Genomic DNA, 17,986 nt, shown 5'->3' with positions numbered 1-17,986 from the left:
GTGGTTTGGCTGAGTGTGTGTCTTTGACCCCAACAGCATGGATTGTTGCTCATGATATCAAGGATTGGCTAGCCTGGTCGAGATTTGATTCACAGGCAGTAGCTGGAATATTGCTGAGTGTGGCGTTGAAATAATATATTCACTCAAAACTTTAAAATATCCAGTGTATTTGTTTCATTATGAAAATTTGTAGTATGTGTTGAATATGCGCCACCGCTCAGCTAAACAGGAAAGACAATGTTGAGATTCGAGTTGATGTACTTAATTAAATTTAATCACTGGATTGTCTGGTCCAGACTCGAATATTTACAGACCACTGTCATGTAGCTGGAATATTGCTGAGTGCGGTGTTTAACAACATACAAACCAAACTAGATATGGATCAGATGGCTGTTCCTGAGATCAGGGTTTGCACTGATAGGTCCTGGTTATATACTCCAGTGTATCTCGGAGTGAAGTTTTGAAAGACTGGAAAAGGGGAGAGGAACTCTTGTGAGAAATTTAGTTACAGAGTTACATCCCTTGGGCATGTCAGAAACCTGTGATCATTGGTTCAAATTGCCCTGATTACGTTTCTTGGTTTGTCAGCTCCAAACCCATGTTCATGGGATTCACCAAAGGGTAATGGGATTCACCAAAGTGTAGTGGGATTCGCCAAAGTGTAGTGGGATTCACCAAAGTGTAGTGGGAGTCGCCAAAGTGTAGTGGGATTCACCAAAGTGTAGTGGGATTCACCAAAGTGTAGTGGGATTCGCCAAAGTGTAGTGGGATTTGCCAAAGTGTAGTGGGATTTGCCAACCGAAGTGGGATTCACCAAAGTGTAGTGGGATTCGTGTAGTGGGATTCGCCAAAGTGTAGTGGGATTCGTGTAGTGGGATTCGCCAAAGTGTAGTGGGATTCACCAAAGTGGTAACATCAAAGACCTGTATCACTTCGGGCTAGTCTGTTGTATGACTGTATTACTGTTGGAAGTGGCGTTAAACCCAACTCGCCATATATACATGTACATTCTGAAGCTGACTTTCCTGCCACTAACCTCAAGGACGTGCATGCTTTGTGTTGATGTCAACTAACATGGCCATACTGCAGCTTGAGTCTTAATGTGACATCCCATCATCCCCTTTGCTGCTTCCTGTGTAATGAGTATCCATGTTGAAACAGATTTTAAATATATATCAACATTGAATAAAGAGCACTTTTCAGTAATTTGTGATTGTACTATGTTATGATGATTGACATTGCTTGCAAAGTCATTGCGATTCTTACATTGTTTGTTCAGAATACTGTAAAATGATCGTGATCAGATTTTGAGTTTGATATTCATAAGATTTTTATTACTATTCTATTATTATGATGTGTAATAATTTCCTTCAATTGATTTTCACCTTTCCTCTGCAGGCATCCCAACCCCTATTGCCAACAACAGTCTTTCACGCCGCACATCTGCCAACAATGCCAGACCCCCTCCCCCAGTGAGGAGGACAGCATCTGTAACTGGCACATCCTCAGCAGCCCAAAAGGTCCGTGCTTCACCCCCAAGGGAGATGTCTGGGCCTTCTCAGGGCCCGGTTACGCAGCATAAGCGGACACCGAGCGGGGATAAGCAATCGGAGGGTCCGTATGCTGAACTGCAACTGATTCAGCAGAGTATACACGATACCAAGTTAAGACAGCAACAGCAACGACAAGGTCATCCACAAGGACACTCAACTGGACACCCGCAAGGTCATGGTCATCCACAAGGACATGGTCCAGGTCATCCGCCAGGATATTCCCAAGGTCATGGCCCAAGGCACCCGCAAGGACATCCTCAAGGTCATGGCCCAGGGCACCTGCAAGGACATCCTCAAGGTCATGGCCCAGGGCACCTGCAAGGACATCCTCAAGGTCATGGCCCAGGGCACCCTCAAGGTCATGGTCCAGGGCACCCTCAAGGTCATGCTCAAGGGCACCCTCAAGGTCATGCTCAAGGGCATCCTCAAGGTCATGCTCCAGGGCACCCTCAAGGTCATGCTCAAGGGCATCCTCAAGGTCATGCTCCAGGGCACCCTCAAGGTCATGGCCCAGGGCATCCACAAGGACATCCTGCATCACCCCACAACCACCATCAACAGAGACGTATCCCACAGCATCACCGCCCGCAGCAGCCGCCGCCGCACCAACAGCACAGTGGAGGGTCAGGATCGCCGAGCAGAGCAGCGCCAGGAAGTAGTCCCCACTATGCAGAGCCTCATGCAATATCAGAGCAAACACAAGGACATGCCAATGTTATACAAAGCCTGACACGCAAGTTTTCCGAGTCGGTGGCAGAAGCCCCGACCCCACACGATGACTTTCCGCTCCCTCCCACTGAGGCGGAGTTGCAGGAAATGGAGCAGATCTACAGTAAAGTTCCTCCCCGTGGAGCTCCTCAAGACTCACTTGTGTTAGAACTCAAACGAAGAGTTGCTGATAGTTCAGAAGTTTAATACATTGTGGCTTCTTAAGATTGTTTTGCTGGAACCATTGCAGTTTGTTACTTTGATAAGTAATGTACGTGTGTTTTATGTCAGATGTCTCTTTGGAATGTACATTTGGGCTCGCGCAACGTTCTCAAGGTTTGCAGGCAGTAGTTGGGTGCAATGAAGCATGATTGGCTGTGGCTGTGTGACAATGCTTTGCGTCTTATGAAACAAGATGTATTCAAAACTGTCAAGATTGATGATATGTTGCATGGAAATTTGACTTAGTTTCGAAATGTAAGTGTTGGCGTACATGGTACAAGAAAATGTGTTGGCATAAAAGAAGTAGAAGTAGAAATGTTACCATGGTAACTAATTGCAGTGGAGCTGGCACTATTTTCCCAAGTACTATTTCCACCAGCTGGTGAGCTCTTGTCTAGCAGCAGATGTATGCAGTCTTTCAATGGATCTAGTGTTCCCTGGGTGTCAGATGGAAGTATAGCCATTGCAGAGATGGCCATTTTCCATGATTCTGCAGGTGTCAGTGGAATTAGGCCGATTTTGTTGATCTTGAGCAATACAGCTCTCACGATGGCAAAGTTACCCGTGGAGAAGATATTGCAGGTCCTGTGATCAGTGTCTTTGCTATACAGATGATTCTAACAAGTGTTAGATGTAGCGATGGAAGCACTGTGACCTGCTGCCTTGAAAATGCTCTTGTGATATTCAAGGGGAATAATTCTGGGATGCTGAAGATGTTTTAGTGCAGTTATTTTAAGTTTGGGTTTCAGACGCCTTTTTAACGATTTTTACAATACTGCTTTTGTACAATGCTCTTACTGATGAGTCACCTGTAGTTGATTTGTTTGTTAACTTACTTTTTATTTAATCAGATCTTTGTCCAGGTCATGTTATGTTTTAGAAGCATTTTTAACGAAGACCTATATGCACAGTAGTGAATCATGCAATCTTATTCAGGTTAAGTTGACAATTCTCTTTCCACGATTTGTTTGCTACATCTGGACTAGTTTTTATTTTGTTTACTGAATTGGAGTTAATTGCAATAATGATGTCAATTGAGATTTCTCCACCACCCTCTCCATCTGAATGATTCCGCATCTGCATCTGTATCAGAGGTACAGTAGTTATTTCATGTTATTTTCAAAGGTGCTTTAAACGCAATATGTAGTCACATGATCTCAATGTATCTCCAATAGTAGGAATCTTCTCACATGGACCCAAGAACTGCTGTTTGAACTTTGCTTCAAATTGCATGTGCATGAAAAGCAGACTTCCGTTTCTGAAGGAAGTAGTTTGATCTCAACATACTGGCAAAATTACATTTGTAACTTTCTCAAACTGTTTTCTCAAGATTGGAGGAATTCGACTACTTTGAAAAATGCCAATTTATCATCATGTGTATTGTATAAGTCTGTGTATGAAGCAGGCAAGATATTACTTAGCTGCTGTATTCTAGCTTGCCCGATTCCTTCAGCTAAACTGCAATTCTTGTCTCTATGATCTGTAATATGACATAATAAAAATAGTATATCAAACACTATTACTCGTCTGCTCCGACTACATTTATATACATCGATCATGTGAAGTGATGAATAATATGCAATAATTACTTCTAATAATACCAGCAATTATGCAAGTTTCAAGTCTGCGTGTTGATTTCCGTTTTGGAATTTGCTTTTCCCAAAATGTATGAGATGTTAAAAATAGCACAGGCTGCATAAACCAAATGAATGAGTTTTTTTAGAGTTTTTCATAAATCGTATATATGTATATGTACGTTATGACAGCTAAATCTGTACCTTGTCATCACAAATTTAACAATAAGGGAGATCAATTTTCTCCCGAACATATTTTGAAGGCAAAGAATGTATTTATGCAGCTTGGGTGAGCTATTTTTACCATGTCGGTCCTAGTTTGAGATTTTGTCAAATGATACATTCTTCATGTTTCCTGTTTTCATTTTGTGGTGTATTTTGTGCAGTTTGTTGTCAGTAAATAGTGCTGTGTTTGAGTCAAAATGTTTTCATGCAGTCTTATGTTCAACTACAAGGATTTTTTTGTTTAAATTAAATCTGTTTCCTACACTTCAGTTATTTGTTATTTTAGGGCATTAATTACCATGTTTAATGGCTCTTTAGGCCCCCACTAAAAATGTGTTTCTTATTTCAATCCATCCAAAAGAGGGTAGGTTAAGATTTTCTTTCAATTTTTTATCTGTAAGAAACAGTGATTTGCAGTATACCAGTGGAAGTCAGGGTCCACTAGCACAAACAATCTTAGCACTACGATGATCGTAACTCCCGTACTTTAACATCGTCTTACGACAGCTGTAGAGCTAGGATCACTTAGTGTAAGTAGACCTGGTTTCAAGTGAATCTAATGACTGTTTACCTATAGTGAAACACAACAAAATCTACGCAAGTGGCATAAAATTTGGACAATACTGGGATGGTGACAAAAGCTATGGTGAACTGAAAAAAAGTTTATAGTTGGGGCTCCAGTCAAGGGTTGGTTGGAAATGGAAACACAATTATTTGGGAGGCCTTAAATGATGTACTAAAGAGAAATTCAATGAACCAAATGTATGAAAATAATCACAGAAAACCATTTTGGTCTGTTACATTATTGTTCCTACCGATCATATCATGTGTATTCCATCAATAACTAAATGGGGAAGGAAATTTGATAATCAGTTCAACATTTTAATCAGAAATTAAAGTTGAATAATCACATGCTGTTCCTTGTACGACTGTTAATGTTAGTTTGCTTGATCAGTTCTTACTCACATCCCATTAGGAAGCATGGCACTCTTATGAGACGTTTCAGTTTCATTCAGACATGCAGAAGGATCCAAACACCTCAATGACAATAGGGCGCTGGATGCACTCCTTAATGTAAGCAAGACATTTTATTATTTTGCTGCATTTGTTTGTTTGATGTATGTTCTGTATATCTTACAGTTCGTCCTGATTTGCCATTTAGCAATGATACACAATGTTGCACCATAAATATCAGGGTTATGATAATTAAGATTAATCATTAAGCTTATGAATGAGCCAATTGCAGCTTGGGATAACCAACTAGTTCTCTCCAATAAATCTATTACAGTGTCGATGATGCAGGGATAGGAATTAGCGCTTGCCTTAACCAGTTTCACTAATGTTAAATGTATCCCAAGGGCAATTAGAAATTCAAACATTTGGGGGGGCTATTGCTATGTATTATTACTATTCATGATAGTAGACTTTCTTGATGATGGTGTCTTATGACACTACCACCTTACAACTAATTACAAATGTATATACCTAATTTAAATGGATCAATCTTGCCATATTACCAGTTACACTATAGGACAAATCCTGGCTTTACTTCAGTGTTTTGTGTTGTCAGGACCAAGGAGAGATTTAATTCCAATAAGCTATGAAAATGCCAACGCCATTCTACCTTAACCAGCTATGACATGTATTGTACCATATGACCGAGAATTTTGATTTTATCATATTTATGAACTTCTGGGGGATAGTTTCCCCCCAATTTAACACTTACATCCATGATAATGGGTTATTTTTTTGTAAATACTTATGTCTCTTACCCTGTTGTAAATATGTGTATTTAATCAATGTTGTTCATGTGGCCACTTTTGATGATGGCAATGCTTGGATTCCGTAGAAGTAATGGATGCATCTGCACTATCACTGAACGGGAAAATATTAAGCTCCAATGTTGTAGAATTTGGAAACTGAATGTGAAATTATTGAGGTGGAGTAATATTTTGCTATTATACGGAGTTTAATTATTTGTTCAGTGACACTGCAGATGACTTCTTCCAAGTTTTGGGCTAGTTTTCACTACCATACGCTTTGTACAAATTGCAGTCTGCCCTGCTGTTAAATGCATGATGTAGAGCTCAGGCTAGAAGCTGTAGCGAGCTATGTGAGCTCCATACAGGGTGCTGCTCAACTCCACACACAGCCGATCATTCACTTTGGTTGAAAGGGTTCAAATTGTCATTAATGCATTCCAAACCTTCTGCATTTATACAAGTTTTCAAATATGCATTGACTAGTTTGACACATGGTGTTTACATATTGGTAAAATAAGTCTTTGTTGCCATAATTTCCTGAATTTGTATGGAATTTCTTTTGGTTTCGACCTAATTTCTTAATTAATGGCACTCTCACAGTGCCTGTAACCAAGTAACAGACTGCTGTAACAGGCTACCATAAATACAGGCTTCCATAAATACAGGCTTTTTGTTTGATCTTTACCTTCACATGCAATAAGATCTCAATGAAATATTCTCAACACAGATCTAATCAAGATGAAAAATCGTTGGTTCTCACAAAGTTAGATATATGCTTGGAAAGTAATTGTCGGCTGCCTTTTATTTGCAGTAAAACATTACCTTGTATGCAAATTTTCGTTTTTTCGTCAAGTAGCAAAATAAAATGCTTCAATACAATTTTATTGAGGTATTGAAGCATCAACGTCGGAGAACCAGCTTTTTTTTAAGCATCAAGTTTGAAGTTTGTTTTTGAGAGCATCAAGTTTGAAGCTTGTTTGCATGAGCACCAAGTTTGAAGCTAGTTTTGGTGAGCCTCAAGTTTCAAGCAAATGTTTGTAAGGATCACATTTGAAGCTGGTTTGTGTAAGCATCACATTTGAAGCTAGTTTGTGTAAGCATCACATTTGAAGCTAGTTTGTGTAAGCATCACATTTGAAGCTAGTTTGTGTGAGCATCACATTTGAAGCTAGTTTGTGTGAGCATCACATTTGAAGCTAGTTTGTGTAAGCATCACATTTGAAGCTAGTTTGTGTAAGCATCACATTTGAAGCTAGTTTGTGTGAGCATCACATTTGAAGCTAGTTTGTGTAAGCATCACATTTTAAGCTAGTTTGTGTAAGCATCATGTTTGAAGCTAGTTTGTGACAATGCTCCCTGCTCAGCCGGTGTGGTGGTGTTGAGTGCTGCCCAGTGTGTGCATGTACTATGTTGGTACCTGCAAGTGCTGCGCTAACCTTGAGGTTCAGGCACTCACATGTTGTACAAGTTTTAACATCATAATAAAAATCTGATGAGTGCTACTATGCATTCCGAGTTCTGTTGTGTTTTTGTGTGTGTATTAGTTGGACAAGACACGGAACAATACGCGACACCTTTTATCGTAAGATACACCAACTGTAATGTCCACATGACAATCTTTGATATATTGGTTTCTTTGTTTGTTAACCTGAATTGCTGAGTTTGGACAGATGAACGATTCATGACATCAAACATTAAAAAGACATAAAAGTGGGTTTACGCTTTGAAATGACAGCATCAAAGAGAAGCAAAGACCATGCAGAACAAGGAATTTGTCTTGCCAAATGTGTACTGGTAACTTGAATGTCCTTACGATTGATAGCTTTTCTTATATACTCACTGCCAAAAGAAACACGAACCATAGAAACATAAAGAGAGGTATCTATGTTGAGAAGAAACTTTTCCAATCTGTACCACTTCATGACAAAACTAACAGTCAAGTGTTTCTACATTGTCTTTATTCTTATCACGATATGCTACACATGATTTCCAAACGTTACACGCTAATCCTGCATTAGACAAATGGCATATGGATCTATGATGTCACATGTGATGTGTTCATGAGCATTAGTTCATACAACATACCAGTAAGACCGCCTCCGTTGTCTAATGGTAGAGCGGAAGGTCCAGGGTTCGACCCCCAGCCGCGTCATACCAAAAGACGTTAAAAGATGGTACTTGTTGTTACCCTGTCTGGCGCTCAGCATTAAGGGGCTAAAACAAGGACTGGTCGGCTCGGGGTCAGTATACTGTGTCTGAGTGGGGTATTCATGTTAAACTGCGGCATGGTATCTCAGTGTGCTAGCACTATAAATCGGCATCAGTCCGGACTAGCACAAGCGTACGCACGCAGGCCGCTATATAAGTGCAATAATCTTAGATGCGACGTTAAACCCCATTTCACCTCACATACTAGTAGGTTGGTTTGTGCATCAAACTCATCTAATATCTCTTGAATATGAGTAATTCTTCATATATTAACGAACATAAGGTATTTGTTTCTTTTGTTGGTGAATATATAAAAATGAATTGATCATGACTGAGCTTTGACAGTATTTAGGTTATGTTGGTTTGTTCTTTAACGCCCCACTCAGCAATATTCCAGCTATATGAGGCGGTCTGTAAATAATCGAGTCTGAACCAGACAATCCAGTGATTAATATCACGAGCATCGATCCATGCAATTGGGATTGATGACATGCATCAACCAAGTCAGCGAGCCTGACCAACCGATCCCGTTAGTCGCCTCTTATGACAAGCATAGTCGCCTTTTACGGCAAGCATGGGTTGCTGAAGACCATTCTACCCCAGATTTTCACAGGTCTTTTGGTTATGTCTCTGCATGTCATGATAATATGGGAGGAAAGTGATGCAGGTTTTGTAAGATGAATGTTTACCAAAATGGTGAAACACACAGGTATTTTGCTGACAAATCAAGAATCAGGGTCAATCTACGGTCATAGGATACTGATACAGCTTAAGGGATGGAATCTGCAGTCTTATATGATGAGCTGATGCCAGCTTTGTCTATTGGCAAAGAGCTGACAATAATAATTGATCTATTAAACCTAGTGTCCATCATAAGGTGCCTCACAGTGCTCACAATACATACAACATGTACACAAAAGAGATGATGTACAGGACAGGTTTACGCTGACAAAGCTGGTGATCATGTACACGGTGATACACCACCAATGGGCATGTAGTATAACATTCTGGAAGAGAGCAATTATAACAAGATGGATTTTTTAGTGCTGTCTTGGAAGCTTCCATGGAGGAGACTGTGGAAATTGGAAGATTGTTCCAAAGAGCTGATGCAGCAGGCTTAAGGGGTGAATTTGTAAAATGTCTTGTGAAGTGAAAGCTGGCTTTTGAAACTGCCAGTCCTCTCCTAATTGTTGTCAGTCCCAACTTTCAACATGTTCAACAATTAAGAGTGAAATCAACTCCTCCTCCAGCTTTTAGAGAATATCCGTGACACTCTACACACAAGATGTCAACATATTGATGATACACATATCGCAGTCCCGTTTCATTTCGACAAATTTTGACAGAGTTACTGCCCCTGTTTTACGGAGCTTCATGAAATCTACTCTTCCTCCAGTTTCCAGAGAATGTCACAATATCTAACTATAACTATAGTTAGTTTCCTTGTATAAGGCTTTTGTGGGTGAGCTACATCCTTATGGCATTAGCATTCAGACTGGATAGCAACAAAATGTTCTGCACAATTTGTTTCAAATGCAGTGCCATCTACTGTTGTTATTTCATAAAATACAAAGAAAATATAAACTCGTTAAAAAAATTCATGTGGGGGATGTTGTGCTCTCAGAGCACTCTTGTTTTATATTTCAAGACTAGGTCACTACAAATATATATATTTAACCTCGAAACAAAGCAAAATGTTATTTCCCTGCACTAAAAATAGACAAGGGGAAACCCTGAAGGTAACAGACAAGCTGACTTCATTCGAAAAATATACTTATATGAATATCACCGATGTTTTGTTCAACAACAAAGATTTATAAGGTACTCTATTTGCCAGTCCACAGGGACTGGCAGTCACATGAATACCGGTCCAAGCCTAATTTTACCGGTAGAAAACTGTTAGTTCCCGGTAAACAGGAACACTGTGAAAGATATATGAAATAAAGAGCAGCATTTGCTGCTTGATCACATTCAGGCTGACCCACGAAGATCGGGTGTAGAATAGGTCTTCAGCAACCCATGCTTGCCGTAAAAGGCAACCATGCTTGTTGTAAGAGGCGACTAACGGGATCGAGTGGTCAGGCTCGCTGACTTGGTTGAAGCATGTCATCAATCCAAATTGCATGGATCGATGCTCATGATATCAATCACTGGACTGTCTGGTCAAGACTGGATTATTTACAGACCGCCGTCATATAGCTGAAATATTGCTGAGTGTGGCGTACAACAACAAACCAACCAGCCAACCAACCAACATTCAGGCTGATGTGGAGTTTCAGGGTTCAGTTTCCCAGTCAAAAGACTGCACTGCTGCAGGTTCAAATGACCTTGTGCAGCCTGAGTTTTTAAGCAGACTTCACAAAGTACAGATGGTTAAATATTCAACAAAGGCTAACAAAGATCAGTTGCTTCCAATTTATACCATGTGTACAAAATCTATTCAAATACAATAACTTTCATTTGCAGGATGATTATGGTTACATCCTGTTTATTTCAACTGCAGAACGACAATCTTCAATGTTCTAACGTTTAATTTAAATGTAAAGTATGTGGTGCAGCCAGTTTTCGTGCAGTTAGTTACCTGCCGGCAAATAGGTGAGGTGAAATGGGGTTTAATGTCACGTCCAAGATTATTGCACTTATATAGCGACGTGCATGTACGTGTGTGTGTGTTTGTGTGGCTGCTTGTACTTGTCCGGACTGATGCCGATTTATAGTGCTAGCTCACTGAGATACCATGCCGCAGTTTAACATGAATACCCCACTCAGACACAGTATACTGACTCCGAGCCGACCAATCCTTGTTTTAGTCCCTTAATGACGAGCGCCAGACAGGGTAACAACAAGTACCATCTTTTAACGTCTTTTGGTATGACGCGGCCGGGGAACGAACCCCGGACCTTCCGCTCTCCGGGCTGACGCTCTACCACTAAACCACGGAGGCGGTCCTCAGGCAAATAGATTGGAATCTGTCATACCATACAAATCGTCCCCAAAATGATAATCCGACAAATTAGCAGTGTTAAGATGTTTAATTCACCTTTTGTTTATGTACATCCTAAACATCAACAGGCGTCTCATCTATGAAGCCTCCCCATGGCCCTGGATGAAACCAGCGTGAACGAAACTTTCACCTCTAGAACAGGTCACGCATATTTACACAGAGCAGATTTCCTACTACAGATAACGTTTCACTTCTCAGGTGCCGGGGCGTCTTTGATGGGAACCTCTTCCTTGTTGGCCTTGTTGAAAGGGCCGAACGTCTCCCAGGGGGTGGCGTATTCAAACTTCCTAAATTCCTGGCTCATCTCTATAGGTTCGATGACCACACGCTTTGCTTCATCATCGTAACGTACCTGTTGTGTCAAGAAGAGTGAGAGTGAGTTTGAGGCTGACTTGAACAGTATGTCATCACAGCATGAAACAGCATGATGTGCAAGAAAAGACTGAGTAGATACAGGTCTTAGATATTTAACACTGTGTGAAACCCACTAGTACGGGTCTGGTGCAACTCTGCACAGCAAATGGCAGCGCCTTAGATGACTGTACCACCCGTGCCTCCAGTTTAGAAGAGTGAATGTCAATATGAACTAAGAATACACGATGCCATTTAGAAAGTGGTCCTATGTAACAAATGTTATATCAGGGATAACACATTCTCAGAATAAGTACAATTACTATTACTTTATTAACTTGAGTCCCATCTGGGATTTAAACCAACACTCTCAGAGAGATGCATGCACCTCAGTGCCAGCACACAAAGTCAGCAATCTAACCCACTCAGCCACCGAGGCTTCCACAAAATGGAAGTACTTTTTTTGGGTTGAGTCCCATCCGGGATTCAAATCCACTCTCAGAGTGAGGCACCTAATCCCCAGCGCAATACAACATTTCTTGATAATACAAAAAATAGCACATCTGATAATAATCGTTTCCTAATGCTTCTATTGTTTATTATTTTGTGATGCTAAAACACTCAACCAAATGCAGATTGAAGACAATGGCTTACCTCTACATAACCAGAGAGAGGGAAGTCCTTTCTGAATGGATGGCCTTCAAAGCCATAGTCTGTGAGGATACGTCTCAGGTCAGGATGGTTGGCGAAAAACACACCATACATATCCCAGATCTGAAATACACAAACTGCCATTTACATGCTTCATAAAACCAGTATCAACACATAGTGTGTCGACCCATGAAGACCCGGGGTAGAATAGGTCTTCAGCAACCATGCTTGCCATATAAGGCGACTATGCTTGTCGTAAGAGGCGACTAACAGGATCGGGTGGTCAGGCTCGCTGACTTGGTTCATGCATGTCATCATATCCCAATTGCGTTGATCGATGCTCATGATATTAATCACTGGATTGTCTGGTCCAGACAGGATTATTTACGGACTGCCATCATATAGCTGGGTTATTGCTGAGTGCAGCGTTTAACAACAAACAACAACTTTGTGTCAACACAAAGTAAAATGTCAACATGAAAATATTCCAAAAGTAATGCCGACACGTATATGCATCAGCATGAACACATGATGAAAATGAACATATCTGGCACCATGCTGTACATGTGAGTAGCTGCTTGTACATGGTGTACTGATGCATGTTGTATTGATTGTACCTATGACAACAAGCGAGTTATTCCTCTTAGCTGCTTCTGTAGACAATATACAAGTTATATCACGACGTCCCGGATCCCCCAAACCAGTGACTGAAAGCATGAGTAACATTCCACACCATCGGGTACGATGACACTCAATCAGCCAAGTCACAAAGCCTGACAAACCAAATCTATTCATCTGACTCTTACAACAAGACAAGTCAAGCGAGACCAATTCTTCCCGGAATAGCCACAGTGAGTGAACACACAAGACAGTCTGGGTGTGGGAGATGTGTACTATTCCATGTCTGAGGTGAGGTGAAATTGGGTTTAGCGTCGCATCCAAGATTATTGCACTTATATAGCGACGTGCATGTGTGTGTGTGTGTGGCTGCTTGTACTAGTCCGGACTGATGCCGATTTATAGTGCTAGCCCACTGAGATACCATGCCGCAGTTTAACATGAATACCCCACTCAGACACAGTATACTGACTCCGAGCCGACCAGTCCTTGTTTTAGCCCCTTAGTGCCGAGCGCCAGACAGGGTAACAACAAGTACCATCTTTTAATGTCTTTTGGTATGACGCGGCCGGGGATCGAACCCCGGACCTTCCGCTCTCCGGGCGGACGCTCTACCACTAGACCACGGAGGCGGTCCCATGTCTGAGTGAGGTGATATGATTTGAAAATATTCAAACGTTATTACACGTGATCTTCAGGGGTTGACTTAACTGCTGGCCCACTGGCCCGTGGTCAAGATTACAAAGGGTAGGCTGAAACGTAAAGTAGATGGCCCGTCTGGCTAGTCAAAATGTCACCCCTTCTCATTTTTTTGACTGCAAACTACTCGTGATTCATGTAATTTTGATGAGAAAATATTTAGGGGGATGAGGTCGTGTGAATGGTTAACTCAAAGAAAGATATATGTTGATCATCTCAGTAGAATGGCAACCAGACGCCTTTTTGTAATGTTATGCACAACAACATCCTTATTTGCTCACAAATCACCATGAAACGAAGCAAATGGAAGCCAAGGTTTAATCTCAGAGTGCAGAAAAAGGCATTTCAGGGGTGAGGCATTCTAAAACTTTCAGAGACCTACAAGGTGGCAATGCGACCTCAGGTTCGGCCACTTCGCAGCCTCCACCATATAGTTGTAGGGCAGTTAGTTTGGAGAAGGACCAGTTTGTTTGGAGAAGGCCAGTAAGTTTTAAAGGAGCAAGCCCTGCTGGCTACATACAAATTTGTTGTTAAATCCACCCCTGGATATTTCTACCTCTACTCTTATGCTTATGGCATGCTGAATGGGTAATATATACAAAACTTGGTGTGAACCTGACACGTACCTCTCTCTCGTACCAGTCGGAGCCTTTGAACACCTCATAGGAGGAGTCCAGTGGAGTCAGTTCATCCGTGTAGGTCTTCACTCGCACGCGGGAGTTGAAGCGGAGAGACAGCAAGTTATATATAATCTGAAACCCAATAGTGTCAACTCAGCAAATATCACAACAGTTCACTCTTCAAACAATGTTCAGCACATTCAGGTTAAGTAGCATCAACATTATTTTTATTATTATTATACATGTATATACTGCAGGTATCCAGGTACTAGTATCTGCTCAAATGAGGTTTTATTTGTTCCCAAACCAGTGGATCTGTTTGCATTCCGGTTCTCATTCTCAACTCCCTGGGGAGTATACAACTCAAGCTGCCTACGGACGCTAGAGTGTTACATCCACCTCACATATTGTGTACCCATTCTCTGCTGGTTGAACAGAGGGACATTGGACTGTTGGAACTAAGCCATTGCCAAGGGTGACACCACACGTTTTGACACTTGTGTTTCGGGTGTATGTATGTATTCTTTGCAAAGAATATAGTTTCTTGCCTGTAAGGGTAACCGTGCCTCAGGAACTGACAATGATAAAACCATGTTTTACAAAAACTTAAACGCTGACCTTGACCCATGCTGACCTTTGTCAAATTCTGAAACAAAATTCGACCAGTCTATGTTTCACAGGGCTTTCAAATATACCATAAATGCAGCCTTTGAAATTCATGCCGGTATGCTAGTCCCGAGACTAAAAATTCAGTACAAATTCAGTGATGGTAATCCTCATTGCCTCTTACAAAGACTGCTGAAGACCTATTCTACCCCAGGGCCCACTTGCACAAAGCGATCTTAGCGCTAAGATGATCGTAACTCCCATACTTTAACATAGGCTTACAATAGTTGTAGCGCTAAGATTGCTTTGTGCAAGTGGGCCCTGATCTTCACGGGTGCTGAGTACCGGGGAGTGAGTGAGTATGGTTTTAAGCCACTTTTCACAATATTCCAGCAATATCATGGCAGGGGACAACAGGCTTCACACATTGTATCCATGTGGGGAATCGAACATGGGCCTTCGGTGATGAGCAAATGCTTTAACCACCAGGCTACCCTACCGCATCAAGGACCAGAGAAGTGAAGATTGACATCCTCTGGACTAGTCTTAAAATATAAAAAATACTAAAACTGTGACTGTGAGTGTAGGATGGTGCAGATGAGAACTGGACCCACCTCAAATCTGTACTCTCTCGTGGGGACGTCCATGCCAGCAACATCTGCTACGTTGAGGTACTGTGCATTGGTGTGATCTCGGAGGAAGGTGAGGACCGGGACAACTCCATCTGGGTGAATCATAATGTCCAGCTCATCCCCATTGGTCACTTCCACTTGCTGGACATACTTGGGAATACACTCAGCAACATACCGACCAAAGTCCTTCAAGTGTTGCTGGACCACAGCGTTAGTTGGACGTATTGTAGCTGTGGAAACAACACGTTTTTATTCTTCAGTCATAGATAAAACATGCAGTGGCTTAAGATACAGTTCATACGATACATGGGATCTTCAGATAGCAGCTGCTGGATTGATACATGTAATTATTTTACTAATGTAGTTATCATGGGAATGTAATTACCCAGTCACGATCTGATTTCCTTCAGTACATAAACAATATGTCCAAATTAACAATCTTGGAATAACAAATATTGAATAGGATTTGGCCGAAAACTTCAAAATAAATTGCAAGTAACTCCTTGGCATTTGAGTGGCCAACCAAGCAATGGATCCATAAACCAAAATAAATGAGGCCAAGCCCACAAACTGACTACTGGCTGATAACAGAATGGGCGGGTGTTGCATTATTACTGAATGATGTCACTGATTTTGTACTGTTTTCTGTGTGTAATGATTACATAAGCAGTCTGAAGTTATCATAGTTATTATTGTGGACATATTTATTAATAAGAACAGACTTCAATATGTACTAACGTTTATAGAGCAGTGTTCACACTGTGTATATATCAACATACACAGTTTGCGCACAATATTTAACATAAAAAATAATGGAGTCAATTCTTAAATAAGAAAATTATCAAGTCCCTCAAACTGCTGACTTTCTTGTTTGATAGGCATCACTTAGAAGTTGACGGGTGACAAGGTAGACACAATTTATGGATAACAACTTCTTTAATACTGTGAAAAGTGACGTTTTGGTAAAGATCCTTATGCCGTTGTCAAGCAGTTGTCCCTAAATTGTGTCCACCTTGCTGACTATCTTCTCTCCGGGCAGTCGCTCTCCTAGACCATGGTGGTGGTCTCACGATCCAGATGGAGACAGTACTCTACCACAAGTGATGTATGTAAGACTGCATGCTCAGAGACCTTTACTTCACACTTACGGCTTGTTTCTTTGACGTCACTTGTCATCCACCGTGAAGGAGCCAGAACCGCTGGTCGGGAGACGGCTGAAAACATATCACTGATAATAACCCACACACTTAATAAGAATGCTGAAAGTGTGACAATCATGATAATCAGTGTTTGAAATTAAGGGGGTTTGTTGCTATTTAGCATGAAATAATATTTGATTCTGAATGAAAGTATGCCTACGGATATGGTGCTGACAAACCTGGAAACATAATCTAGGCAAACCGGGATTCGAACCCACAATCATAGGTTCTTGCTTGCCCAAGGGACACAACTCTGCACAGCAAAGCAGACCCTTAGACCACTGGGCAACCAGTTGCCCTTGGCAGCACTTAAGTACAACTGCCCTGATACATGACCTTGCAAGCCAATCGCTTGATAGGGACCAGTCATTATTAGATATTGTTACCAGCACTAAGGTTGGTTGGTTGTTTTACGCCACACTCGGCAATATTTCAGCTGTATGACGGCGGTCTGTAAATAATCCAGTCTGGACCAGATAATCCAGTGATTGACATCATGAGCATCGATCCACGCAATTGGGACCGATGACATGCATGAACCAAGTCAGCGAGCCTGACCACCCGATCCTGTTAGTCGCCTCTTACAACAAGCATAGTCACCTTTTACGGCAAGTATGCATTGCTGAAGACCTATTCTACGCAGGATATTGCAGCCCGAATGTTGACAGGGCGGATTGTCATGCTTTGGCCCATTTGTGTCAATGAACAAGAGTGAACGTGATAATCATTATAGTAAACATACTCTGTGGTGGGGATGACATATTACATCAAAAGCCACGCGGCGTGAGGTGTAACATTGTAATAAGTGATCAGCTGGTGATGGATGGGAACCACTGTCCAAAATATATATATGGACAAAGATTGCAGTTTACCCTGCCATTTTTCACGTGGCACTTATCTCAGTACAAAGCATGCACTGTACCTGCTTCATGGGTGTCACACTAACAATAACCATTCTGACACCAACAATTACCAGGTTCTAATACAGTACTAATAATTTTCAGACACCGAAAAATTGAAAAATGCTTATGCTTAATCTATTTGCAGGAAACATGAACAATAATTAACATGATTCATGCATCGCAACTTTTGCTTTGCGAACAGTAGACAATGGGGAAGAGAACATGACAAATAATAGTAGTCAATTTATTTACCATGATTCCGTATTAAAGTTGTTGCGATAGGTCGCAAGGATCTCCACAACCTTGACGCCATTTTGTTGACCGAATGTTTTCACGGATTGTATCACCGGAAGTTGAAAGTTAACACTAAAATATGAGTTAAGTACGTCCTTGTTATATGTGAATAGTGTGGCATTATGGATTAATTTATAGTAAGTTTCCACATGTATCA

At 41.2% G+C, this 17,986-nt stretch overlaps 2 protein-coding genes across 8 annotated transcripts in view; one reads left to right on the top strand and one right to left on the bottom strand.

Annotated features, from left to right (window-relative positions):
• LOC124116365 (protein MTSS 2-like) overlaps positions 1-7,552 on the top strand; it is a 108,767-nt gene extending 101,215 nt beyond the window's left edge. For all 7 annotated transcript variants that reach the window (XM_048397773.1, XM_048397774.1, XM_048397771.1 and 4 more), the window contains one exon: positions 1,399-7,552. In XM_048397773.1, coding sequence (XP_048253730.1) covers positions 1,399-2,468 — 1,070 coding nt within the window. In that variant the 3' untranslated portion in view covers positions 2,469-7,552. The remainder of the gene's footprint in view (positions 1-1,398) is intronic.
• A 3,718-nt stretch (positions 7,553-11,270) lies between these two features.
• Positions 11,271-17,917, bottom strand: LOC124116346 (NADH dehydrogenase [ubiquinone] iron-sulfur protein 3, mitochondrial-like). Its single transcript, XM_046477649.2, has 6 exons — positions 17,788-17,917; positions 16,583-16,648; positions 15,417-15,664; positions 14,203-14,328; positions 12,263-12,382; positions 11,271-11,609 (listed from the first exon to the last, which is right to left on the bottom strand). The coding sequence occupies exons 1-6, from the start codon at positions 17,846-17,848 to the stop codon at positions 11,445-11,447; spliced, it is 786 nt and encodes a 261-aa protein (XP_046333605.2). The 5' UTR covers positions 17,849-17,917; the 3' UTR covers positions 11,271-11,444.
• Between the last annotated feature and the right edge of the window lie 69 nt (positions 17,918-17,986).

Source organism: Haliotis rufescens, unplaced genomic scaffold (assembly GCF_023055435.1).
Source record: "Haliotis rufescens isolate VD_foot unplaced genomic scaffold, xgHalRufe1.0.p SCAF_17, whole genome shotgun sequence".
NCBI classification, from domain to species: domain Eukaryota; kingdom Metazoa; phylum Mollusca; class Gastropoda; order Lepetellida; family Haliotidae; genus Haliotis; species Haliotis rufescens.
Note: the sequence above shows the minus strand (reverse complement) of the source record. Positions and strands in the feature narration are given on the sequence as shown.

Excerpts from the sequence above, each read along its gene's own strand:
- LOC124116346 (XM_046477649.2), bottom strand. The coding sequence starts at position 17,848 with ATGGCGTCAAGGTTGTGGAGATCCTTGCGACCTATCGCAACAACTTTA. Across the intron at positions 15,665-16,582 it reads TGACGTCAAAGAAACAAGCC|CTACAATACGTCCAACTAAC; the intron begins GTAAGTGTGAAG and ends TTGTTTCCACAG. Across the intron at positions 11,610-12,262 it reads CTCTCTCTGGTTATGTAGAG|GTACGTTACGATGATGAAGC; the intron begins GTAAGCCATTGT and ends TTGACACAACAG.